Source organism: Anser cygnoides, chromosome 19 (genome assembly GCF_040182565.1).
Source record: "Anser cygnoides isolate HZ-2024a breed goose chromosome 19, Taihu_goose_T2T_genome, whole genome shotgun sequence".
Lineage (NCBI taxonomy): Eukaryota > Metazoa > Chordata > Aves > Anseriformes > Anatidae > Anser > Anser cygnoides.
Window position 1 is genome coordinate 12,186,824 of NC_089891.1, and position 26,591 is coordinate 12,213,414.

A 26,591-nucleotide genomic window follows, 5' to 3' on the forward strand; every position below is an offset into this window, starting at 1 on the left:
TCGTAAGACAAATCCCCGACAGGCACCACGAGACCTCGCAGTCACCCACAGTTTACACAGAGCCCGGGAAGGCTTCTGGTACGACAAGTTTGTCCCAAACTATCCGGCAAAGTCTGCCTAGCAGGGAGCTTGGCAGGAAGCCCGCAGCCTCACAGAGGATTTTCGGAATTTCACAACATTTGCACTGATGCAACTTTGCTGTTCGTTTCCTCCTGCTTGCAAACACGAGCGCCAGCCCAGAGCGCACAAAGCAGGTGGGAGAGAAGCAAACCGCTGCAGGAGCACGCGATGGAATAACATCAGAGATCGATTCAGCAACGCAATAAGTGATCTCAAATGTACACCTACGATCCATCGATCAGACATTGATTTGCCTGCAAGAACAACCTGGTATGGCCACAGTAACTCTTACATCAGATACACGCATGCAAATACAAGTTATGTTGAACCGTATCCACAGATTCCAGGCTTTTTTAAATAATAAAAACATCTTTTATTTTAGGTTGTGGGCACATGAAGTTACCTTTATGTAAATTCATGAGGATAATCAGAGAGCTACATGCAGTTTTTTGTTGTAAGTAGAAGAGATTGTACTGGAAATCCCAAATTGATGTTAAAAACAACAGCTTAACTTGGTTAATACAAGAGATGATTTTCTTTCTGATTATTACTTATTGTTAGCTTGAAAAAATACTAATTACAGTGAAGAAATACCTTTACTTATGGATACTTAAGTTTAAAAGCTAAACTAAGCCACAAGAAAGACTCTTCGAAGTCTTAGGGAAGCCCTCTGTAGATATCTGGCTGCATTTTAAAAATCCATCTCAATCTCCTAGAACATAATATATTTGCAAGCAGCCGAGACTTAAACAGCTTAATTTGCTAGATGTCTAGGACAAAATGCATTACTAGAGCTAAGCTGTACGGGTGGAACATTTATTCACTTGACTGGAGTCAGCACTGTAGCGCCTTTACCTTTCCTCTGCAGAGTCTTTGACCTTGCTTTTAAGTCCAATGTGAAATGAATTCTAAAGGACCTCATCCACGTTGTGTGGATTCGGTATTCAATAATGCTCCCAAAAAATACCTTTGAGCAGTCTGTTCAGAAGAACTGATGTTGACAGGGAAGACAAAAACCAGGAGTGCTAACCTTGAATATCTGCCGCAATAGATTCAGGAGAGGCAGGTGTGTTCCTCGGCAGTTACGAGCAGCTACATACCACCAGCTTGCTCCAGGACATACAAAAAATTTACCTACCAGCCTACACGGTATGGGAAGAAGCCCTCCCTTTTTATTCAGATAAAATAAACAGTTTGAGATGGCTGTGCAAATAATTGTGTGTTTATGAACAACAGGAATTGGTGAAAACTTCAGTCTGCTGCTCAGGCCAGATGCCTTTCCTCAGTCTGGAGGTAGTTTGGTGGCTCTGACAGGTCACACCACAAAATACGCTAACAGGATTCTAAGTACAGACCAGGACACATCTTTAAAACCTACTTAGTCAACAGAACGCCTAAGCAACAGTGTCATTTTAGTGCTATTCCATCTTTACAACCTCTATTTTAAGAGCTCTTTAAAGTTTCAGGCTCTGTCTCTTCTTGTTTCTTAAATATAAAACGGGGGCGTAACGCTGAGCCCAGTTTTGGCTGCAGGACCGCAGTCGGGTGTGTGAGTGAAACCTCAAACCGGCCGGCTTCATATTCTGGCCAGCGTGCATCGTCCTCAACAGGACGTTCAACGCGACGTTCTGCTATCCTGCATTCATGCGGGGATGAGAGGTTGATCTTCTCAAGACCAAATAATAATTTAATAATTCCAGGTTTTCCTCTGATTAAAAAGCAATTGCTTCATGAAGTGATATTCAGATTAAGGAACATCTTAATGGGTTAGGAGAAGGAAAAACAATCATCCAGAGGTCTACGTTTTAAGATTAGTAAGAGAGGAATTAAAATAGTTCAGGCTTTTCTCATTCTGCCTGAGCTACGAACAAGAATACAAATGTAAATAGTTTTCTCTCTTAACGCTCTAAGTTTTGTCCAAAACAGATGTTTACGCAGTAAAAAGCTTAAGTTGCCTAGTAAAGCACCATTTGCATGTTCAAGTTTGCAATGACAGAATCCTCGTCCAGCGGATGCCAGTGTTATTTACCAGATAAAGAGCATCAGGGTCAATGCCAGTGGACCTGCAGAAAGCTCCCCCCGCCTGTAACCGCCAGTGATTCACCACTCTCCCGGGAACACAAAGACAAGGTATTTTTAAATAGGTCATGCAGAGGCTGGGTGGTAATTACAGAAAAACGTTAATCAGATTTGAGCAGGCAGAGCTGCTTATCTCTGTCAAGAAGCCTTGCTAATATCAGGCCTTTCTTCACATCTTAGGACAAACAGACATTAAGAGCACAATGGTCATATGGAAATACTCCAGCATACAAAAGTCTTGCTTCTCCGCCAATTCTGGCCTCGTTTTGATGACAAAATATAAAACAAAACAGAGAGGAAATACACAGCTCGTGGATGGATCTTGTTGTCAGAAGACTACGGAAAGCGAAACAAGAGAAAGCCTGGTTGCTGAACTCTTGCATTCAAATAAAGGATTTTGAAAGTGCTAGGAGGTCCTGGACAGTACCACCCAGCACCTGAAAAGCATTTCAGAGGCAGCGTCTGGAAGTCCCACCCTGGCAAGGAGGGCCCAATGCTGCCCCGAATGACGTGCATGGGAGGGGAAGGGAGCAGGTGAAATAAGAGCCTGCTGCTTGTCCTTGTGCCCCCAGCAGTTCCCTTGCCCAGCAGACCTTACTTACAGTGCTAAGATCTCCATACTTGTTCATCGGGACCGCCTCTCAGTGCAGAAGAAAAGGGTTGGCCCTGTTCAGTATTTTTTTCTTTTTTTTTTAAAGCACGGGAAGGGGTAGCTGCAACCCGATGCATCTTTGTTGATGGCTGAAACTGAGCCCCGGGTCCTGGGTCCCCTCCTGCCGAGCTCCGCTTTGGGGCAGCACCTTCCAGAGGAGAGGCAGAGCGGACGGTTGGGTCGGTGGCAATTCACATCCTTATGTCAAGATCTGATGGAGTTTGACACGGCCGCTACTTTTAACAGAGTCTAGTAGCTATCGGCTTTAAACATGAAAGCCTGCTGCGTGGCGTATCATCCCTCAGTTTTACTCAGGAAATGGTCCTCAGGTACACTTATCTACAAGTCGGCAAAAAACACTGCCCATGGTTTATTTCTAAGCACAACATGTTTTGTAAATGCACAGTGAGCAGACAGCAGTGTTTCAGCAGACAGTAAACTGCACTGCCAAACTTTTTGCTTCAGTGGGTTACGGAAAGATTTCCGGTGCAGGTGGGGCCCTCGGCACCGACACGTTGAGTCCTCCCCTCCTCCCCTCCGAGGCGTTTCTTAGAAACCTTTCGTGGATCCGCAGAGACTGCTCTGAACCCCAGGAGCCTGCAGACTGCTGTCAGAGAACCACCAAAAGGAAGATTACAAGCTAAATACGGCCTGGAGACTGGACTGGAAGGTACACAGGTAGGTCTGCGCTGTTGGTTTGTTTTTTCCTCTAAATCTTCTTTTACTAGAATTTGCCCCAACTTTTCATATTCACAAGACATAAGAAGGTGGTTCTCCCTATTTATCACGCTCACAATTTGTATTTTTTCTGGCTAAACTACCCATTCTTCTAAAGGAAGTATTTTACGAAATCAGCACAGAGCTAACAAACTCAGAACGATACACACAACTTTTCAGACGGAATGAGAACTGCTTTTGGCAGTTAAGCTTGTTGACCCCTGGTCTCTGACAAACTTTTTTTTTTTTTGAAAAAAATGCTAGTTTTTGCTGAAGACGGTTGATCTTTAACAAGACAGCAAAGGATTGATACAGCAAAATTTCGCAGAGCCCAAAATAGCTGCCAAACTCAAGCGGCTCTTGGGAAATAAACACAACAAACATAGCCCTCCTAGGAAAACCTACTTTTGTTAAACAAGGTCACGATGTTGGGTTTCTTTCCCTTTTTCCTTCTTCAGTTTTTGTTACCTGTTCCTATGTCTACTGAATAAGGAGACAAAGTAGACATTTTTCCACTTCCCCCTTTGGAATTCTGGAATATTTCTTTTACAGGAGCAATTAGTATTTGTTGTTGTTTAACAAGAAAAACCCCACAGAAATAAAGGAAAAGTATGACTCAGAGAGAGACCAATAATTAGGTCATGTGTCCAATTAGTTTTCATGCTTAAGTAGTTACTCTTTAGGAAATGCTCAACCTTTGATGTGCAGCAGGCAACCTACCGATTAATTAGGCAGAAGGAAGCAATGCAAGGAATGAAACCTCAGAAACCGTATCAAAGCCCAGAGATATCTAATGAGGGAAACAACAGCATCAACAACAGAAAACATGCACAAGGAGGTAGACGCTTCAAATGATCTTCAAGTATCTTGGCTGCGCTTCCTTTTAAATTAAGACAAAACTGTTGGGAAGCAGACGAGAAGAAAGAAGGAAGAAGCCTCGTTTGATCAGAAAAGCATCAGTTTCCTTGAAGACTTGCCAGAAAAAATATATATATATAATTCCTCTCTATTCTGTGAGATGTTTCCTCAGAGATCGCCACTCACTGGTGGATGCAAGCTGCAAGAGGCAACACACACCACATGATACCCATTTGGGGGAAAAAAAAAAAACCTATCTGAAAACCTGCATAGTTAAGCACAATGGGACGTACGCACCGCTAAGAAACACCAACAACACAGAAGAAAAAGATGATATAGCCATAGCTCTGCTACCACTTCTGTTAATGCTGCATGAGAAAGGGAAAGGCATGCCCTCTGGGGACCGGTACCGAGTTCGTCGTTCCCGCAGGCCAACCTCCCGCCGTCGCTTCAATGCAAGATTGCTGCAGTCGCTCAGTTACGGCACCTCTTCGAACTGAGGGAAAAATGGGTGCAGCCCCATAAACTAACGGCGTGGAAACACCTAGAACATACCTAGATCTGCCAGACTAATGAGTTCAGATATGTTACTGCCTGCCTTTTGATATGCGATGTTAATCTAAGTTATGGAGCATCAATAAGAGAACTGCATAAGGCACAGAAGCAAGCTTGCTGTGTGACAGTGCCCGCAATGTTTATTTACACACTGTCCTCAGTGCTAGGGACACTACGGATGCGGAAATTCTCAATTATCAATACCTGTCTTCAAGCCAATCTCTCCCAAAGTTAACTAGAAATACATTTAGTCTGGCCTTCTAGATCTCTCTAGCCCTTCCCCTATTGGGTATTTTCATTCCCCATCACAGGGCACTCTCCTTCACTCCAGTGAGGTCCATTCAGGTGGAGCTATAGGGGAATACTAACAAGAAATCCCATTAGACAATCAAAACACAGCATTAGTGGAGATGATTGTCTTTGGAAGAAAAAAAAAAAAGAGGAACTGTAGAGAAGAAAGAGACAACAATGTAGCACCTGAATTAGAAAAAAATCAATACTGTAATTGACCGACTCTTCCTTTGTTTTATTTAGGCAAGTGGTTGGGAGAAAAAACATTCTTTGGGACTTAACATTTAAAGCTCTTTGGCTTTGCTGGTGTTGGTTATTGCAAAGTAAAGAAGTTCCAGAGCTGCAGGCCTTAAAGGACAGGAGGGGGAATGGGGGAAATAGATGTCACCCGGATGCCAAACATGGCAAACCACCTTGCTGTGGTTACGTCCTACAGAGAGGTACAGACCTCTCGTGCTCCATTAAGTGACATATCAGAGGGTGTAAAAATCCCAGCTTCCATAGAAGACACAGAAGAATTGACCTTCAGCTTGAAGTAGAGGTCTCTATACAAAAGCAGGAGCCCACAGAAGCAGTCTCGGAGCAGCTCAGAGCACTTCATGTCTTTGCAGCATCACCACCAGCTCATTTCCGAATCTCTCGCAGCCCGGGGCCAGTGCCCGCTCCCTCTGCACCGAGAGGGCTTTTGAAGACGCTGCCACTTTGTTGTCTGGTGTGGTTGCACAACGCCAAATACCCACGTAGGTACAAGGGCCTCCACTGCGCACTCCGTACACATCAAAAGAAGACATCTGCCCAAGCATAAAATCAAAATACAGCAGGAAAACGTAGCTTTCCTCTTCCTCCTACCCACTCGTGGGCCTCCGCTGCTGCATGCCGTAAGGAAGCTTCATTCCCTCTGACGGAGCAGCTTCAGAGGCTACCAGGTTAGCTCCACACCAGTCCTCTGCTGTGCTTGGCAGCGAGGGTTGCTGCCGGACGCCGTGAGCGTGCCGATTTCACGTTGTCCAGCCCCACAAAGCGCCGTCTGTAACTGCTCCCCAGGTGTCCTCTCCCTGCTCACGCTGGACCTCCTCTGACCTAACTTTTGCTCTTCCCACTCGGCTGTAATTTCTCTCACCAAAATCCCTCCTGAGGTCATTTTGCTAGCTAATGATCCAAAACTCATTTAAAATTACTTCTTGAGCATTTCAGAAGACTCTTACTTGCTCCCCAATTTTTGTTAAGAATTACAAAAAGCTCTACTAGTGCTCCTCTTCTTTGTGCCCTCCAAATCTTATTTCTTTCAGTAATCTCATATACCAACAGAGCTGACCTACAGCCTTACGCTCCGGGCTGTTCCAAACCCATTTCCCTCAGTACATTCTCTTCCATCTGCTCATCACATCCTCAAAGCTCCCCTGGAAGCCCTTGCTGCTTGTTCCTGTATCACACCGTGCTGCAACATCTCCCAGCACACAGACTTAGGCTTCTGGTACGCTAAGACCCCATCACATTGATTGCTGTTATTTTTTATTTTACGGTCCCTCTGTACTCTCCTATTTGCCTACCTCAGTCCTGTTGGAAGAAATTCTTTATTCAGAGGGCGGCGAGGCACTGGCGGAGGCTGCCCAGAGCAGCTGCGGGTGCCCCATGCCTGAAGTGCTCGCGGCTGCGGGCAGCCTGGGCTGGTGCCCATGGCAGGGGGTTGGAGTCGGACAGCCGTTCAGGTCCTTTCCAGCCCAAAGCATTCTATGACTCTCCGAATCTATTTCAGACCACAAGCTGTGCAGCAGCGCTTCCATTTCATCTGTACAGCACCTTGCCTAAGCGAGCCTTCCTCCATCAGCGGCGCTCCCGTGTGCTGCGACAGTACCATTAAAAACGGAATTAAAGCCTTCCCGAACCACACCTGTGGGAGACACAAACATCCATCCCTCATTTGTCTCACACCTAGCTGTGCAAAGACAACCACACGGCACAAACTCTCCGGAAAAGAAAGGTTTTATAAAAATGGAACACACCGATTTTAGTTGAAACAAGCCCCCCTGCCCCCAGCATTAAGGCAGCACTTCACAAGCAACGGAGGAATATAAGCGTCTCTGAGATAGCTTTCTTAACCTAACCTCTGCTCAGGAAGGACCATGAACAGCATTTTTTGACCTTCCAGTGGCAGAACTGGGAAAGTTTCTGTCAGAGAATAAAGAACAGTGTCGTAAAAAGCATCTGGTGCAGGAGGGCCGCTGGGATTCCTTTGGACTAGTAGAAATCACAACAGAAGTGTCAAAATTGAATGTGATAAGAGAAAGGGAAAAAAACATCCTGTGAATTTTCTGGGCAGTTTTGAGTTAAAAAAATGGTCAAAAGCCATAGCTGACAAAAAATAAAGCTGGAGTTCCATGCAAATTTAATGAGCATATGCTCCAGACTACTTCATACCAGATCCTGAATTATGTAAAGCGCGCATCATTCAACCTGCAATTCTGCCTTTGGCTGCACAGCCCCGCTCTCATTCAAAGGTAAATACATAGGAATGGAAACAAAGGGAAGTAATGTCCCTGGAAAGCTAGAAAGCCAAGTAATGAGACTTTTATTACTAGAAGGGGAAAAAGAATTGTCTGGCACCCTTCTAAGAATGAGCTGGAAAAAAACCTCATCTGGTAGCATTTTACACATTTACACGGGGTAATCGGGGCTTTTCATACAGAGGTACTGCAGCCTGGTTCAGAGAGCTCCAGCCAAGAGGACGCAGAAAAAATTCTCTCAAACCAGTCTGCAGGAACAGCAGAAAGCCGAGCAGCACCTTCATCCTAACCCCTCTGCTCCAGCTCTGCAGAACCCCACAGCAAAGAACTCACGTCCCACAAACGGATGTGAACTGGGACTTCAGCAACAGCTTCTGCTCACGAAAACCCACGCTAGCTACTGCGCCACTGCAGCAGCACTCTGAATTCAGAGTATTATTCCTCAGTTAAAAGTCAACAGGCTTTGAAAAAAGGAAAGTCCCTGCTTTTTGAATGGTGCAACACGTGATGTTGCCAAAACTAAACGTGCACACAAACACCACGGGAAATATCTGTTCCTCACTGCCAGCACGGGCAAAGCAGCGCTCTTGCCGGTCGTTCGCTACAGCACTGCACCTGACCCAAGCAGAACTCTGCAAAGGGTAACAGAAGACCAGAAGCAGAGAAATACCATTTCCATGCGATCGATATCTTATCTAAATACTTTAAGTGCTGAGCGCATGAAGAATCTCCAAACGAATCTTAACACACATTTCATTGTAGGCAATTAAAGTGACGGAACGCGTTGTCTAGCTAAAGGCTCTCCTCTTCCACGGTGTTCTCCTGGCACTGCCTGCCGAAACCCTTAACCTGGGTCCTGTAACTGGCTAGCCCCAGTTCTGCTCAGCTCCTCCAGCCATTCCCTAATCCATCAGCCCGCAGATTCCCCCAAACACCCGAAGAGCAGCTGCAGGGAAGGCTTTCCCTGGACCTGCACTATGGGGTCCTGTGCTCCTAGCCTTCCCTACCTTTTCCTCCTTTCATTCTCAGCTTCTTAGGCAGCCTCCCTTATGCCCTGTAACTTATGCCCTGTAACCGAGCCTCCTTTCCAGATTACCCTCAGGTTTAACCCCTTCTGCACCCAGCGGAACTCAAAGCCCATGGCACATGGCAATACTGGAGAAGGGCGCTCAGTTTTTTCTCCCCACTTTTTCACTAGCACCTAAATTATCTTTGCACCGAATTGCAAAACCTCTTACTTGTTCAGAAAAAAATCTTCAGAGATAAATTCTTCATTGTATGCCTGCAGCTTTGTCATCTCCTCCTTGCTTCCCCCAGTAACATTTTCATTTGAGAATTGCAGTGAAATGACTGGATATTGTTTAACTGCAGTATTTTGCAGATGAAAGAATGGCTGAAGTGTTTCTTACTCCTGCAGCACACAAATTTATGTAGCTACACAACAATAAAGCAAAGTCTTAAATTTAATCAGAAGAAATACTTCAAGCAATGGCAAGCTGATAAATTATTTAGAAAGGGGCTCAATAAGACCTAGAGGGAAATTGGCATCAGCTGTGCAGCCTGGGAGCTCCCAGAAACAAAGAATTTCCATCATTGTCCCTTCTAAGGCTTTTTCACCTAAGCTATTTGTATTTAGCAAAAATGGGCATTTATTCAAACATCATCTTACAATTACAAGCAGACTAGAGCTGCACCGGTAGTGATGTTAAAGGACTTTTCACACAGCATTTATTATAGGGACAGTACTGGAAGGACTGACAATCCATTTACCAGAGGTTACCACTATTTGTGCATTCACAATAAGATATTGATGGCAGGCACTTCCTAGCTTAAGGACCCACAGTAACAAGCCAGTAACACCCGCTATTTCAGAAGATTTTAATGATTTGGTCTTTTTCCAGACTGCCTAGCTTTCCCAGAATTGTCTTCTTCCCATCAATTCTTCAACCATTCCAAAACACTGAGAAATAGACAAAACTAGATGTATTAGTATTTATATGAAAGGTCTAGGAAATTCAATAATGTTCCTATTGTTTTATTGCAGATGGCACATCAACTTCTCTTTATTACTGCAGAAAACTCAAGAGCCCTGTAGAGTGCAATAAAACGGTACGTGTTTAGCTTTGCAATGTTTCAAAGGGCTGTGATTTACTGCTAAGAACCAGGCACCTTGCACACAAACATCTGAGTTCAGTAATTGCCTCATGTTTTGTGCAAACTCTACAAGGCAGCGTGAGGTCAGCCCACACGCAGAGTACCTGCTGCTCCTCGCTGCCTGTCCCTCATCCTCACTAACATGGACCCTGTTATTAAAGAGCCAAGAAAGGTTTGTTGTCACCTTTGCATCAAGATGTTTTACTTCTCCTATTTGGTTGCAGGCACTCTTTGTAATTTCTGCCAAATCTTTGGGCTGCCAGATAGATTAAAAAAATTGCCAATGCACCAAAAGGAAAAACACCAAAGCAAATTCTTCTGTCTTAAATATATACCTTACTTACACGCCTCAAGACAAATCCTTCTTACATAAGTATACTTCCAAACACTTCTGAAAAAAAGCATATCCACTGAACATTCACGTTTGAAGTGTTATGTAGAAAACTGCCCACAGATTTAGTAGCGTAAACATCTCGCCGCTACATACAGCAAGTCTCCTTCAGGTAACACAGCCAGCCTTCACTGAACAATGAACTCAGTTCTCATCAGCCAACCCCGAACAAGGGGGTAGAGAAGTATCACACACAGGCAAGAAATACAAGAACCTGTATTACACGTATTTCTGTTCAAACTGCTCTGCATATGTTATTTCCAACAAGTTTGAGTTAAAAAGCAGAAGAGGGACTCAGAATGCATACAATGAAGTCCTTCACCAGCATCCTTTATTAACCACACACACCAATAATTCTTTTTTGGTGAAAAATATTCTCAGCATCTGGCAAAAGAAAAAATTGTTTACTGTTGCAAAGATAATCCCAAAGCCGTTTGTCTTTTCTCTGAAAGTACTGGTCCTTTATGAAGGAATGGAAGACGTGGGGAAATAAAACATCGCCAACCCCCCCAGCTCCCCGCAAGAACAGAGACACTCGGAGCTGGTAAGTTCCGCGCTCAAACAAAGCATTGGCAGCGGCAATCTATCCTTATTGATTTTATAAATTACGAAGAAACCAGTAAACAAACATAACCCATCACAGTTTAAATAGAAAGATCGGTTAAAAATACCTACGGACACTGCTAACACCAGCGCCTTCTCAACCACTCTTCCTATACTGAGGACAGGAACGTGGGAATAACTTTGCCAGTTGCAGACCACACTCTTAAACCATACACCAACAAACATTACGCAGAAAGTCAGTTAGTCATACATTAAATAAGGTAGCGAGCAACGTTAGAAGCAGAAAATGTAGTCCCAGTGCTGAAAAAAATGCTTATTATTACTGAAGTCAATGTAAAATGAAGAGATCAAACAGTGTCCCCTCTAAAACATCTCCCTCAAATGAAGATCAGCTTCGTATTGGCGCATCATAAGGAGAAAAAAAATAAAGGCAAATCTACAGGTAGGTTCATTCAGTGAAGTTATTGTTTCTGTTTGGGTTACACATTACTTATCATAAATTTATGCTTTAGCAGCCAATAGTGTAGGTACTTTGAAGAGCAGTATTTATCTGTATACCCTACAACACACAGATAAGGACAAGGACACACCGGGAAATGTTAATAGGGAAGATGATTCTACAGTTTGGTTTTTGTACCTATTTGAAAAATGCTGCAGACTTCAAATTTTCTTCTTTAGATCTTTATGTAGCTTATTTACTAAGACATACAAAACTATGGATATTGAAATACCCAGCAGTAACATACTTCCCCCAGAAGTGACACTGAGATGTTACAAAGCAGAAAATAAATAGCCAGTAAGGAGCATGTTTGTTTAACTTCTGCTTTGTTACTATTATCCAAAACAGTCACTTTCAAAAACTTACATACACATTATATTAGTTCTATATAGATAGACTTAGCAGTTACCAAAGTTCTCAAGTTACATTTTACAACCAAACCAAAAGCCTTCCTTGGCTACTGACCATACAACAGTTACTTTTTCCAGTCACAAGATTAAGGAAGTACGGATGAGTGCTGGGACACATACTTTTAAACTAGCTGAGGCCAAACACTTTTATTACAGATGAAGCCACAAACTCAGAATGAAAAACCTGAGAACATCTCAAAAATAAAGACGGGAGAACATTAATTAAGAACTCAGCTGTAGAATTTAATATCTAAACCATCCCACACATGACTGAAGAAAGTGCTAGCCAAGAAGCAACCGCTAGAAAACTTGATATTTTGACAGCCTGCAAGAATGTATTCATCCTGATGGATGACAGAAGCAACAAATGCTGCAAGAGCACCGCGCCACACAATAGTACACACCTCAGTTTTCTGTCTAAGTTGAAAGTCTACCATGAAGGAGTATCACGTCTACAGCTGCCGAGGGGAAGCACAAGGAATACTTACTCTTGGCTGCCAGTTTTCATACTGCTTCTGTAAGTTCGCCCCAATGGTTTCCAGAGCTTTTTGAGGACCCATTGATAGAGGATCTAAGAAACAAAATACAAATGAGTCTTTTTGACCACAACCGAGCCATTCAGCTTGCCAAGAGGACGAAATTACTTCCAGTTACCCATGTGCATTTAAAACTTTAGCTACTTTCGCATTATGTTTCTGTAAAATCCGGATCTACAACCTTGGAGACCAAAGTCTACGGAGCAAGAACAACAGCACACCTTGCAGAACAAAGGCATCAAAGCTTTCTGCACCGTTCCTCTCCAGTGTTCTGCATGCAAGAGAGGGCATTTAGTGATAACTTAGCGCAGACTCCTTTCCTGCACTCAATTTAAAATTCATAAACGTTACATTCTTCATGGAAGTTACTTAGGTGTAACACCCAAAAATTATCCTCAAACTCTTCACTCGGATATAAATTAAAAACCATTAGAACCTGTCAAAGTTGGAAGAAGATTTCTCTCACTAAGGTAATAAATACAGTTGTTTTGAAAGAGAGGAGGAAAGGCTTAACATCTGTGTCTTTTAATACTGAAAAAAAATGTTTCTGTAGTAAATAACAACAACAATTGAAATAGCTTACACAAAAATTACAAATGGTGTATAGTCTCTGAAGCAGTGAGCAATGGTAGTAAATGAAGCAAGATTTTGCTTTTATCAGGAAAAAATGTTTATCATCAAATATAACCATTTTAATAAGTTAATTGTATCACTAGATAATTACCACAATCCATAGCAATATAATTTCAGCTTATGTGCTCATTCAAAAAAGCATGGCCTTATGATTGACACTTAAGTTTCAAAAAAGTCTAGGAGCTAATATTTTGCAATTTAATACAAATTATTTTTTAAAGCAATTAACAGATTCAATGAAGTTTTTAAAATCAACTTTATGAATATTCTACCTTATACTGTTAGAAAAAAAACCTAATAAAGCATGAGGAAAGCAGGATTTTATGAGTTATTTTTCTCGAATACATAAAAACCAGGATTTTGTTGAAGTTATAGTATTCTTTTGTAGAATGATTTAAGGTAATATATCATTCACATTTTTCCAGACAGACTGAAAACAAATAACCAGCAGTAGTAAATTGTCTGCTCCGACTTCGAGAAGCCTATCTATTTCCTTCAGCTTAGCTTCAGCTGTTGCTCCACGAGTCTAGACAGAAGCATCACCAGAAGAAAACGAGTTCTCCGGTCCTCTCTGCAGAGCCTGCAGTTTCAGCACTCACTGACATACGTTTCAGAAATGTTTCTACATACTGCAGCAATCTTTGTCACTCCAAACTGCAGCAGTCCCCTTGCTATTTAAGGCAAGTTTCCCGAGACCCTTGAGCTGCAGGACAGCAGCATTCGCACTGATACTACTAGAAGGGTTCACACTGCCTCCTAAGACCTTTTGTTAGTTCGTATGCCATTAGCTACCGCTCAAATAACAAAAATGCAGCATAATAAATAAATAAGCCTGATGTATTTGAGTCCTTCAAAAGGACCAAGCTGAACGTTAAAAAAGAAACGTAAAATATTTCAGATCCACTCTGACAGCAGAGGAATACAGTTAGTGGACTTGGGAGTGCCTTCGGAGCACTGAGCACGAAACAATGCCCTTCCTGCTACAACAAAGTACGCTGGTGCCTCTCCAAGAGGCAAACAATGGAAACTAAAGATTGTCCTAAGCATAGCTCGTGCCACCAGTCATTGTGTGAGCTTCCAGCTCCTTCCCAAGCGTGTACACGAGGCTGGCGAAGCCCTGAAGACAGAGGCCGCGCTGCCTTCGGCCTGTCAGTGCTGCACCCGTGCCAGCCAGGGCCTAATTCCGGAGAAAACAAAGCACTTCGGATGTTAACAGGGCACATCTGGGAGGAGAAAACAAAGCACTTCGGATGTTAACAGGGCACATCTGGGAGGCACGGTGAGATCGGCGGCTGGCTTTTGACAGAGAGAGCGATGGCCGTTTGTTAGCAGAGTTTGGTGAGCTCAGCTCAGTTTTAAATAACAGCAAAATGCTTTCCACTTCTGCATCTGGCAGAGACACTGTGCTCCCACAGCACACACCATCAGCTTCTCTTAAGACTCTTGTACAGAAGAAAAACCAGTGGGTGTTTTTGCAGATTACACAACTTTACATTTCTGAAAACAGTAGAAATGGAAATGAGTGCTTGTGTATATACACACAAAATTTAATTTAAAAACTGCATTCAAAATTCTCTTTGTTGATGATAATCACTAATAACTTTAATGACTCTGCAATACTCCTCGTTCTCTTTGCTCTCTACCCATGGATCAGTGAGAAATGCGAGCTGTTCTCTCCACTGAAAAGACGTATTTGTTACTGCATGCTCATGGCTTTTTAATTGCTTTAAAGTCATCAGCATTTTTTGGTTTAAAAAACAAAATGAGACGCTGCCGATTCATAAAGCAGGTTAGAAACGAAATGTTCTGAAAGTGGTTTTTTTAAGAAGTTCAGTTCATACAATGATTAATTTGCTACTGTAGCCCATTATAAGGCTCAGTGTTTAGGATTACAGGGCTTTGCGTCTTACTCGCTGAAGACTGAACATTTTCAATTCCTAGATAAAACCCAAATCTCTTAGTTTTCTTACACAAGGCAATTCCTTTTAATATTATTTCAGATTTATCTCATCTTGAAAATCTCCAAAACCAAGGAAACTTTTCACTTCCTAATGAAAAAAATAGAAATTTAATCCAATGCTGCATCAAAGTATCAAGCCCATGTGTTAGCACTGCTAGCAAGACATTCTTGGGAATAATTCCAGGTTTTCTGAATTTATGTACCCAAGTCAAATAGCCTCAGAGCAGTCACCTCGAACCGCTGCAAAGTCCATGCATGTTAAAGACCTATTTCTCGACGGTATGATGCAGGGTTATTTCAAACCTTTGCAGAGCACTCTAAGGATGTAACCGCTCAGAGGTTTCCTCAGATACTTATAAATCTACAGAAATTAAAAATATAAAAAAATAAGTAGCTCATTAGCAGCCTTTTTTCCTCCATACTATCTCATTTTAGAATAAAGCAGGAAAGATGACCTATGGCAGCTGATACTGCTGGACACTTAATTAACTCGTACAGACACGGAAAAATCATAAACCAGATTTCCTTTTGTTCACCCTAGTTTTAAGTCCAGGAAACCGACAACTTTGCAATTACCATATATGCTATACCTCAGTATTTGTAAGACTAATGCAGTTATCTGGAGCTTGGAAGATTCAAGACTTACCTATCCAACACTCCAGACGGGCACAGGGAGTTGTTTTCACCACGTCAGGAGGGTCCACACCGACATTTAGGCACAAAACTAAGGCAACACTAACAGTCTTCATCTGGAAAGGAAACACAATAAAATGCTTACTTAGTGTAGAAGCTAAATAATTTTTATTTGTGTTGAAGTCTTACCACTACTATAACTTTTGAAGGGTTTCAACTAAGCTTCGTTATCTGCTCTTTAACACAAACTATTTTAAGCAAGGCATGACCGATTACATTTTTCATTTTTTTTAATAGAACAGTACTTAGAGATTTTACATTACTATTTTTATTATTATTTCCACAGCTCATTCTTCTTTTATACAGCATGGAAATGGATATCATTGGACTTCTATGCATCTTAAATTAGTCACTGTCCAACTGAAATGTATTATTAAAATACGGGAATATGCTATTCAGGGTCCCTGATCAATATTCGGATATAGTATGTCCTTTCTAATATTGAAACCAAAAGCAATAAAAGGAAAAACATCCAAGTGACTAACTAAACCATAACCAAATGTTTAGTCCTTATTTTTTGTTTCCTTCACATTTAGCTAACCTGGATACATCTTGCAGACCTCTGAAATGACACAGTTCACTAGAGACCGGAACCCTGCTAAGGTGCTTATAATTATCTGAAGAAGAGACTAAAGGATTTGGGTTTCACTTTTTTTTAATTTTTTTTTTCATATTGCCACATTCAGAAGCCATCCTGTATTTTTCCACCTTTTATTCATTTTTCTAAAATTCTGCAGCGGGAGATGTTTTGGCAGACAAAGAAAGTGGTGTTTAGAACTCCAGGTACGTATACCCCACGCAAATGGTCCACAGTCGTATGGAAAACGTGTTATCTTGAAGCTTCTAATCAAAAGTTTCCCCTTCAATTCACCTTAAATATTGGCAAATCCCGGAGCGGCTACCAAAGCTGAAAGCTCTAACTAGTATTTCTGACAACATTAATCCACCTCTAACTACGTTTATTACGTGGCCCCCAGCATTGCACTAACTGCCACTTCATCGTCCTTTAAATCAACCTCCCTGCAAGGATGTACGCAAACCCAGCACGATCAAACATAATTTACATTATTTGGCTGCTTCATTCTCTTCTCTAAACTCCTTCAGCCCAATACCAATACACTGATACAAGCCTAGATCCTGATACCAAGAAGGAAAACAAAAGAAGTAGCATGGCTCACTGTACTTCCATCGAGCGTTCGGCTCTCGCTTGTCTGAAGCAAAGCCCCCCGCATCTCGCTTCCCCAGGGTGCTCGTTACAATTCAGAACAGCAGGAAAAAAAAATCCAAGAGCTAGAGCCACACGAATGTATAATTTATAAAGAAAGCAGAAACTGGAGCAGAGAGGCACTATTCACACGGAGAAAGGGAAAAGGCTCCACATCAGCACAGGAGTTCTGCAGCCTGATGGGGATTCTGGAGTAGAAAATTAGCAAGAGAGCCAGCTAACGGCTTCATCCCAAACCGTGCTCCTGACAACACAGCCCTGCAGTCACAGGCGAGCCGCTCGTCCCCACGCTGCCCTAACAAGGGCTAAGCGGCACTTCCCAGAACACAGACGAACACAAGAGTCTCGGCAGATGTTGCCTCGGGGTGTCACAGAAGGGCTCCCAAAGGAGCACACAAGGATCAGGCGAAAAAGCCCACGGCTGAAATTCGGCACAGAGTACACACGCACGACGGGTACTTGATGGAAACCAGGAACGACACCCAGAGGTCCAGTTCCAGGCAACGTGGGGTCCAGCTGCAAGGTGCCGCTCGGTCCCCCAGCGTTAGCAGCGGTCGGGCAGCCCTGCAGAACCACCGAGACCCAGAGGTCTGCGGCCAAGCCCGGGGTCTCCAGGTGGAGAACGGACATCTGCGCTGACAGCCAAGCCGACTCAGTCCTCTCCCCCGCGACGTCTCTGCCATCCTCCTCCTCTCTATCTGCTTCTCTTACCTTCCACCTTCACCTCTTCCCCTCTCTCTTTCCTCCACTTAGTTTATCAACGCCAAAGCTTTACTCAAAAAGGAGCTGTGCCAGCAACTCGGTGGTGATCCCTTTCACGTTGCCCACGTGCGCCTTGCCCTCCGTCCCCCTCGCTCTTGGCTTTGTTTGGAAAGTAGTTTCATCGGGATAGAGGGCAGCTGCGGCGCTGAACCCCGCACAGAGGTCTGCCTGGTGGGTCAGGACAATGAGGAGCCCAATAAAAACTCTGCTACAAGAGCTGCAACAAAAAAGCCAACGATACATTCACAAATGTAACAGGCACAGGTGACCTCAAGGAGAAAACTCTGCTACAAAAAAAAAGTTACTCCCCATCCAAGTCAGGCACTGACCTGCCCCAACGCATGCAGCGACTCTCACAGGACAGCCCAAGGCTCCAGTTTTAACCTAGGGGCGGGTTTTTAAGCAGTTTCCCCAGGACGGCAGCTGCCCGGCACCTGGCACGTTGCTTCACAGGTAGCTGCGAAATACCAACTGTTTGGGAGAGGCAGAGGAAGCCGTGACCCTCCTCACCCAGCCGCACACAAGCGCGTGACCGCGAGGGATGCTGAGGGCAGGGGCTCGGAGGGGACACGTCCCGCTCACACGCGGCGAGCAGGCGCAGGAGCGCAGAGCCCCGCTGGACGTGCTGCCTGCCACGCGGGCACCTGGCCCGCCAGGCTGCGACTCGGTGCCACTCAGCGAGGACTGGGGATCGATCCCTACTCGTCCCTTTTTTGAACGGACCTTCCCTTCAGCACCCAGCTACCGAGACACAAGAGGGGCACCAGTCCTGCTGCAACCTCTCCAGCTCATTTGTAGCGTTTACGCGGTGACACAGCTTCACCGAGAGCTTTCTGCTGCAAGGAAGCTTTTATATAAAGTTTACGAGAAATGCGCCGTTATGAAAAAACATCAGCGTGCTTCTCCACGGCGACAAAAATAGCAGAAGGCAAAGAAAAACTTCAAGGTAACGTTAATAATGCAACACCTCTGCAGGCAGCCTCCGCCATCTGTAGTCCAAAAGGTCGGTGCTTGCTGTGACAGCACGCACCAGACTCCTAGTTCAACTCCTCCTTCGCGTTTGTTTCCCTTTTCTAGCCCGTCTCCCCCACCAATACTACGAAATCTCTTCCGAGCTTCGCGCTGCCCAGCACATCGGAGCTGAAGAGCAGCCAGTGCTGCCAGCACAGCTCCACAAAGCAGGCCTCCGCTGCCCGCTTCACTGCTTACTTTATTAGCCCTTCTTACGCCCAGAGACTAATTGTCCCTGTCAGCCGACACCCAGGATGTACAAACACACGGGCTGTTCACCTGCCCTGAGAACAGCACCCGGCAGGGGAACGCCGTCAGTCGGCGCCACGGCCCAGCGCCCCCAGCTCCCCGAGGTGCCCCCAGGGACTGGAGGTGACCGCGCGCGGCAGAACTGCTCTTACGGTTAAGAGCTATGAAGCTGGCTGATTCACCGCGGTAGCAAAGCATCAAAATAGGGCAGAAAACCTGAGGACTGAGAGCACACAGCGGCTTTCTGAAGAGCCCAGCTACCTAAGATGATCAGGATAACGCTACTGAACGTATTTTGGCTAAAGAGCCCCTCATTCTCCTTTCCAGACAAGCCTGTCTCAAAACTGAGACACAAGGAACGATCAATGATCTCCCTCGGTTATCAGCGGCCTTCCTGTGCTAACAGTCACCTTCGCAAACATTCACGAGTAGAAGATCAGCTCAGCAGCAAGCCGATTACAACGAGGCAGCAGAGTAGAAACGAGAACACCCCAGAACTCTCCAGAAAAGAGAGACCCACGGAGAAAAACACAAATGACGCTCCAAGGAAGGCTGCTCTCCTTGGATTTCTCTACCCGCACAAAGGCAGAGAGAAGCGTGAGAACCAGAAAAGCCTTAACAAAGCCTCTCCAAAAGGTTCACGTAACGCTCCGCCTCTGAGCTACCGGAGCGCGCACGGAGCCGCAGCCCAGGAGCGGGAGCTGCCAGCACAAGAGATGCTCCGCAGCGCTCCCCACGAGAGCCTCGTGCGAAGCAGCCCACTGCCGCCCGGTCACCTCCCGCGGCACGAGGGCTCTGCCCGTCCTTGGTAACACTGCCACGCGCGGAAAGTTGGAGGAAAAGCCTCGCAGCGTGCTAAGTATTTGTAATTAAAGTGTGCCATTTGCAATAACAGCCCAGCACTTACAGACGGATCTCGAGGCGGGTACTGCCCCCTTGCCTTCTATTCACAGGCCTTTCAGATTTCTACAGACGGGCGGGGATCAGCCCCCCCCCCACGTACACGGTGATGTTAGCGGCAGCAATCGCCCAACTCCTCTCCAGGTACCATACGCTCAGTAGTGCAGCAACACGTCTCCGCGACTGTCCTGGTCTCCCTGGCAAAAAACCAAAACTAAGCACGTTACAAAAACACGAATCCTCTCCTTGCACTTTTCTGAATGGAGAACACAGCTCGCTGTTTTCCATCGTTCCACTTGATGATGAAGTCGTCTCTCCCCACTCTAAAATTATCTCTGCTACTGATAACGTTGTCAGCTCCTTCCCAACACGTTACACTGCATTTCTGTCACTTACTACTCACATTGCAAACGTAATTACAATGAAACTCTCTCACGGAGCTATTTAAGGGAATAAGACTCCTGGACATTTCTGTGTACTAAGCCATTAAATTTTTAGATTTGAAAAAATTATTTTCCTCTCCATGTAGCTGGTAAAGGTAGAAATACCAAAACCAGAGCCTTGTGGTGCTTAACGTGCACTGCCTGTTCTCATTGTTAAAGATGGACTTCAGCCAATGCATAGAGCAAGAACTGACTTGCTTCCCAGTTCCTAAGGGACAGGAGCAAATTCCTTACAGAGTCCCTGGTCTTGGAATCCTCTAGGGAAAGAGCAGATTGATTAAATCCAGATGACTAAAGAAACATACAGCAAAGTATATTTTTATTCTGTAGTCATTCACATCCCACAAGTTACCTTTGCTAATAAAGCCTTATGCCAGTGAGCATCTCTAAAAACTTTGTATCTTAAATTACACAGGAAAAAACATTTGAAGTTGGGATGTAGCAGAACATCTCCAGGTTTTAATCTAAGCTTACCAGGAACACAAGTGTAACTGATACGAGTGAATGATTACCTCCACCACATAGACATCTCTCTACCAGCATTAATTTAAACTAAAATAGGAGTTCAAATGTTGGCTTTGGTCTGTTAAAAAAAAAAAAAAGGCACTTTAAAGCTTGATTTGACAAATGTACCCCTCATTACACATTTACTCGATGTTCAACCATCACAAAAAGTTACGTATCATCTTGCAAGAAGTCTGCAGAACTCTTCAGAGCTGTTCAAGCCCTCTCTCCTTAGACATAAAAGTGTCTGTAGACAGATGTAGTGCGAGCTTCCCAACTCGATCCAATCGATACCCAACGATCTTAATTCACAACGAACCCTGCTCTGGGTAAGAGACGATACAAACCCGTAACCTGGATGACAGCGCTCATTACTTACAGCAGGGGATTTGGCGGTGGGAGAAGCTGAGCTGCTTTGTTTTGGTTTTTTATTTCGGAAGACATTTGTACACCAGCAGGCGCCCTACACTGGCACTCAACTCGCACACCTCGCGGGGCAGCTGCTGCCCCTTGGAGTAGCGATCGAGCTAGCACGGATTCCAGCCGCAGCCTGGGAGGGAGACGGAGTCACAACACCCCCGGCTCCCGGGGCCACTCCACGGCAAAGGAGCAAAGCACTCCCTGCCAGCCGCACCAGGAGCTCCTCCACACACCGGGAGAGGAGCAGAAAGCACACGTCCTTTGGTTTAGACCCCAGGCGGATTCGCAGGTTATGAGCTTCTTCAACACGACCACGGCTGACAGTCTGTGAAAACGCATAAGCAAACAGAAGACAAACACTTAGGCTGCAATAAGCAGAACCGAAGCAAAGGCTGCCACCAAAACGTGACCTCGCACCCGAGGAGGCTCCCTCGGCTCACAGCCGCCCGCTGACCTGGCCCTGGGTGAAAGCGGGGAGACCAGCGGGCAGCGCCGCTGCAGCCCAAGCGGCCAAGCTGCTTCCAGCGCAGGTCTGCTTGGGGAGTCCGAAACAACCACCCAAAGCTAAATAATGTGCGCAAGCTTCCAGCGTTACCACCTTTGTTAACTCCCTTTGCTGTACAAAACTTGTGCCACGCAGGCAGGTAAGCTCCGCTTCTCCGAACTAAGCGCATTCGTATGCGGCGCTGTTTTAATCTACATTTCCATAGAAACCTGATCGTGCATTCCTCTTCTCATAAAAAGAGGATTTAATTCTCACTCAGCAAGTTACGAGGCAGCAAGAAAAAAATGCTACAGTAAAACTATTACAACTACCTTTCTTGCTCTCCACTTATTTTAGAAATCAATGTAAGTACGGCATGGCTTCATTTAAATATTCTGAATTTAGTAGCAACTTGTCAGTAAAGCCTGGTATCTTTGAAACCTTTTCATTTAAATCAAGTTTCACGACTTGACTGCTACTGAGGCTGGGAGATTTAATTCAATATACAAAGCATAATTCCAAACCTTCTGTGTTAAAAATATACTTTAAATAAATAATAGATCAAAGCAGTGTCACTTTGATGGCATATGTAGTCCAGCGAAGCAGGAGACGAAAGATTAAATGTCTTCAGAGCAGTCCCTCCAGATGAAAGGGGGCAAGTGAATGTTCAGTTACTTTACCTAGATTTACCACTGATTACTTTTCTTATTTGATTTTTCCCTCGTTAGATTTCTGCTTTCTAAAGAATCTTCAATTTCCTATAAACTCTGGGTTTTTTAGAGCAATGGAAAAAAAAAAAAGTCATTCCAAAAGTCATCCCATTCCCAAACCTCAGTGGAATCACTTCCTACAGCTACAGTGAAGTTAGGGTCACCCCTTCGCAGGGAGTGCTCAGGATGATGTACAAGGGCAAAACCAGCCCCAGCCTGTGTTTTTTCCATGATTCACAGGGAAAAAATGCCACAGACTTACCTGCATCTCTAGCAAATACAGGTTTTGGTTGGTAGACCTTTAAGAATTTCTTAGTTTAGATATAGGCTCAGCCTATGCTGTGACAAGCAAATTTATCAAATTGGAACTAAGTAAACGCTTTCCACGCTCTCAAATCATACCAAGAGATGAGAGTTACACCCCCTCCAGCCCTCAAGAAAATCTTTCGACAGCACCTGGAAGAGAAGAACGCCCACCTGGGGCAATCAGGCGCGGCTTCTGGAGTAAGGCAGCAGCAGACAAGTAAAGGAAGCTGAAGTCAGTTGGGGAGCACGACAAACCAGCAGTCAGATGGAGGCTGAAGGGGAACGACTACCTGTTTTTAATTTGATTAGCGGCTACAGAAAGGTATCAGAGGCCTTGAATGCTGACCGAAACAAGCACGGCTGCAACACAAAATTTGGGTCGGTGGGGAACAGTGCTCTAGAGAAAGAGAAAACGAAAGAGGAGAGTTTCTGAAGTCAGCTAAAACAACAAAACGAGAGGAATTATTTATAAAGCAAGAGAGCACACCTCAAGTTAAGTGAAATCAGGAGGGGAAAAAAAAAATCTTGTTCTTCAAGCAGAATGTAATTATACATAATGGCACGTTTGACCAAACAATAGCAATAAAGCTGTCCAAACGCACAACGATATGATCGGCACGACTCATCTTGCTCTAAAGTTACTTGCTTCGAGCTAACAGTGAAAACAGAAAGAAGCAAATGTGAAGTCTTCAGTTTATTCCATTTTCTTCATTTACAGAAATAAAACTCAGTGTCTTTGAGAATGAATTCACTCAGGGCCTGATCTTGCTGAGCCATGACGACTGCTGTAGCCACCGCTCTCCTCATTAAAACGATTCCCTTTTACTGTAACAGGCATGTGAAACGTGCTACAATAGAGAGAAGGCAGCTGGTTACTACCAGCCCCGTACTCACGTTTATGCTGTAACCTATTGATCATCAAGGCAAAGTCGCTCCCGATTTAGAAAAAGACAGCTTGCAGATCATCAAGTAAGCAAATAGGAAGCTTCACGGGAAGGCGGAGGGATCACTAAAATAGACAAGCGAGCTCATCACACCTCCACAGTCTAGTAGAGAAAGTCACTTTTTTGCCAAAACCCTTTAAAGAAGGCACACCACAAGACACTCTGTTCTACGGCTCATTTAAATTGGATCCTAAACCAAAAAACTCAATTCAGTCCATTAACGATTTGCCAAGTCAGATCCTTACTACATGGCTCTACTCAGACAATTCTGGCTCTGCCCGAGCCTTCCCCAGCGCTTCTGGGCACAGTAACCATTGGGGTGAACACCCCCGGGAACATTTAGATTAACACACAGCCCCCCCGTCCCTGCTCATGGTGCCTTTGGAAAGAACTCAGAGGAAGGAGTTTCACCAGCGGTTCCCAAGTTTAGGTCACAGCGTTACAAACGGGATCATAAACGTAACAGGAATTCGGTCACACAAAAAAATCATGCACACAGGTACACGGACATAACTCTGAGACCTCGGGAATCCGGTAACAACCGAAAGCCAATTCCAAAACTGGAAGGCGTGGAGCTGATTATCCACAATGTTTCTTAGGTGTTTGCTTGTATATTTATTTTAGCTTAGGCTAACTAAGCCAGGACACAAACATAGCACAGGGTTCAAGACGCCCTGGAACAGATCTTCGCTTGGCATTCTTGACTTTACCCGTGTAATATACAGCACGCATTCAAATACAAGAGCATCGCCTTGCTATAGCACACACTAAGTGCTTCATCCACTAATTATTTTCTGCCTCCAAAATCATATAATCTCAGTTTCCTCTCAGACTGAGTCACACGCTCAAAGAACACCTTAATTTTATATTCCACATAACATGCTGGTGGCGAACTTCGAAACCACAAAGCTTCCGTGCACCTTCACCACCAGCCACCTGTAATGGCATTCCCTGCGCCTTGTGCTGGCATCGTTACCTGCTGATCCAGAGCGCTGCTTAAGACCTCATTAATTTTATTGCCTGCACTGAAGAACACCAAGTACCAATTCCATTTCAAGGGCTTAAATGAGGGAGCTATTCACAGAGTATATTACGGTGAACTTGGAATTAGCATTTTCCACACAATACCCCGAGCTGGAAGGGACCTTTGAGGATCTTCAAGCCCCACGTTTGGGACCCGTCTGCATCCCTCATGCACATGAGGAGCACACAGGCCGAAGGCACGTTAGGCTATCAGATCCCACGCGGGTCCTTCCCCTGAACGCAGCCCGCAGATGGGAGCGCGGCAGCCCTCAGAGCACCGACTCCTTCCCCCCCAGCGCCTCCTGCCCCTCAGCCTCACCCGGTCCTTCATCCTCCAGCTCTGCGCCAAGGACTTGGAGCCTTCGATCTTCTCGCAGTGCCTCTTCTTCATAAAGGCCAGGGGCAGGTTCCAGTCCGTCAGGTCGGACTCATCCTCCTCCCCCAGCCCCAGCAGAGGCGACTGCAGCATCTCGGACTCCATCGGGGCGGCGGCGGCGGCCAACAAGCGCCCGGCGGCCCCGGGGGCCGAGGACGGGCAAGGGCAGCGGGCGGCCCCGCTCCGCGCCAAGGACGCGCCCGGGGCGAGCGGCGCCTCACGCCCGGCGGCTCCGCGCCTCCGGCCCGCGGGCAGCCGCCCCGTCAGGACGCGGGGGTCGGCGGCGCCTCCCGGCCCCTCGGCGGGCCGAGCAGCGGCGGGGCCCGGCCCGGGCCTCCCCTCGCCGCCTCTAGCCCCGCGGGCCCCGCGTTCGCTGCGGAGGGAGCCGCGCCCGGCCCATGGCGGCCCCGCGCCTCTCGCACACCGGCGGCCGCGGGCGGATCGGCGGAGCGGGCGGCGCGGCGGGGGGGGGGGGGGAGCGGAGGGGGCGAAGGGGCGACGCGTCCCGCGGCACCGGCACCCGCCTCGGCTCAGCACCGCGGCCAGGGGGCGGCCATCTTGCCTCGGCCCACGATGCACCGCGCTACGGGCCGCCGCGCGGGACACGCCGCGCCGCGCCGGGCCGCCCGCGGTCGCCATGGTTACGGCGGGGCCCGGCCCGGGGCAGGCCCCGGGAGCTGCCCGCGGGTCGCTGAGGGGAGCCCCCCCCCACACACACAGACACCGGGCGGCGGAGGCTCAGGGCCCGCCGGGCTGCCCCGGGAGGGCGGCCGTGCACCCGGGGGGAGGGCCCCGGCTCTCCCGGCTCCGTCCCTGAGGGGACATCGCTCAAGGTGCGCTCGGCCGCGGGGCCGAGCCGAGAGCGGCCCGGAGGCGCTGGGGGGAAGAGCCGGGGAAGGGTGAGACGGGGTCCCACGGAGCTGGGGCTGCTTCCCCTACATCCGAGGAACAGAAATTACCCTCCTCGCTATCAGATAAACCGGAGGTTAATTAAGATCAAACAGCGCTGCTCCTGAAGGTCCTCTGAGTGTTTGCTCTTAGCAGTAGTCAAGTCCAACTGCATTCGTATCTATACATACACAGCTATACATAGTGTTTTAAAGGCAAAAAAAAAAGTATTTCAAAGCATAGATCAAAGAATGCACGTATAATTTGATTTATAGAATCGTACTAATGACTAACATTGTCAGTGTGTGTACATCCATGCGACAATGCGTACTCCAAAGACCTTTCTCCAGACGGGAAGAGGCTGCTCCGTGAAGGCTCTGATCCTGGCGCAGCAACGTTTGCTTTGCTCATTTGCTCGGCTGGCTGAGCCGGTTCACCGTTTGACGGGTGCTTTACGCCAAGCGCTTGTGGCCGTGGTTCTGCTCACCTTGAGTGAATTCCTAATGCCAACGGCAGCCGCGCAAAATGGGAGCCGCAGTCCCAGCACGCTACCTGCAGCGCTGCCAGCAGCCGCACGGCACAGATGGGTCCTCGCACGGGCAGCGCCGGTCGCTAATCCCGGCTCCCGACAGCATTAGGGAGCGTGTGCCGGGGCCGGCGCCTGCCCCGCCGCAACGTGCTGCTCGGCAGCACTGGAAGCCACAAATACCTCTGAAGGACACAGCTGGCA

The 26,591-nt window shown here is 46.2% G+C and overlaps 1 protein-coding gene across 2 annotated transcripts in view; it reads right to left on the bottom strand.

Annotated features, from left to right (window-relative positions):
• The window catches only part of RPTOR (regulatory associated protein of MTOR complex 1), a 146,155-nt gene extending 120,629 nt beyond the window's left edge, over positions 1-25,526 (bottom strand). Inside the window, exons 1-3 of one of the 2 annotated variants that reach the window (XM_013197940.3) lie at positions 24,917-25,526; positions 15,570-15,672; positions 12,283-12,365 (exon numbers count right to left, since the gene is read on the bottom strand). In XM_013197940.3, coding sequence (XP_013053394.2) covers positions 12,283-12,365; positions 15,570-15,672; positions 24,917-25,078 — 348 coding nt within the window. In that variant the 5' untranslated portion in view covers positions 25,079-25,526. The remainder of the gene's footprint in view (positions 1-12,282; positions 12,366-15,569; positions 15,673-24,916) is intronic. The other variant, XM_048050273.2, reaches the window with a different exon arrangement.
• Between the last annotated feature and the right edge of the window lie 1,065 nt (positions 25,527-26,591).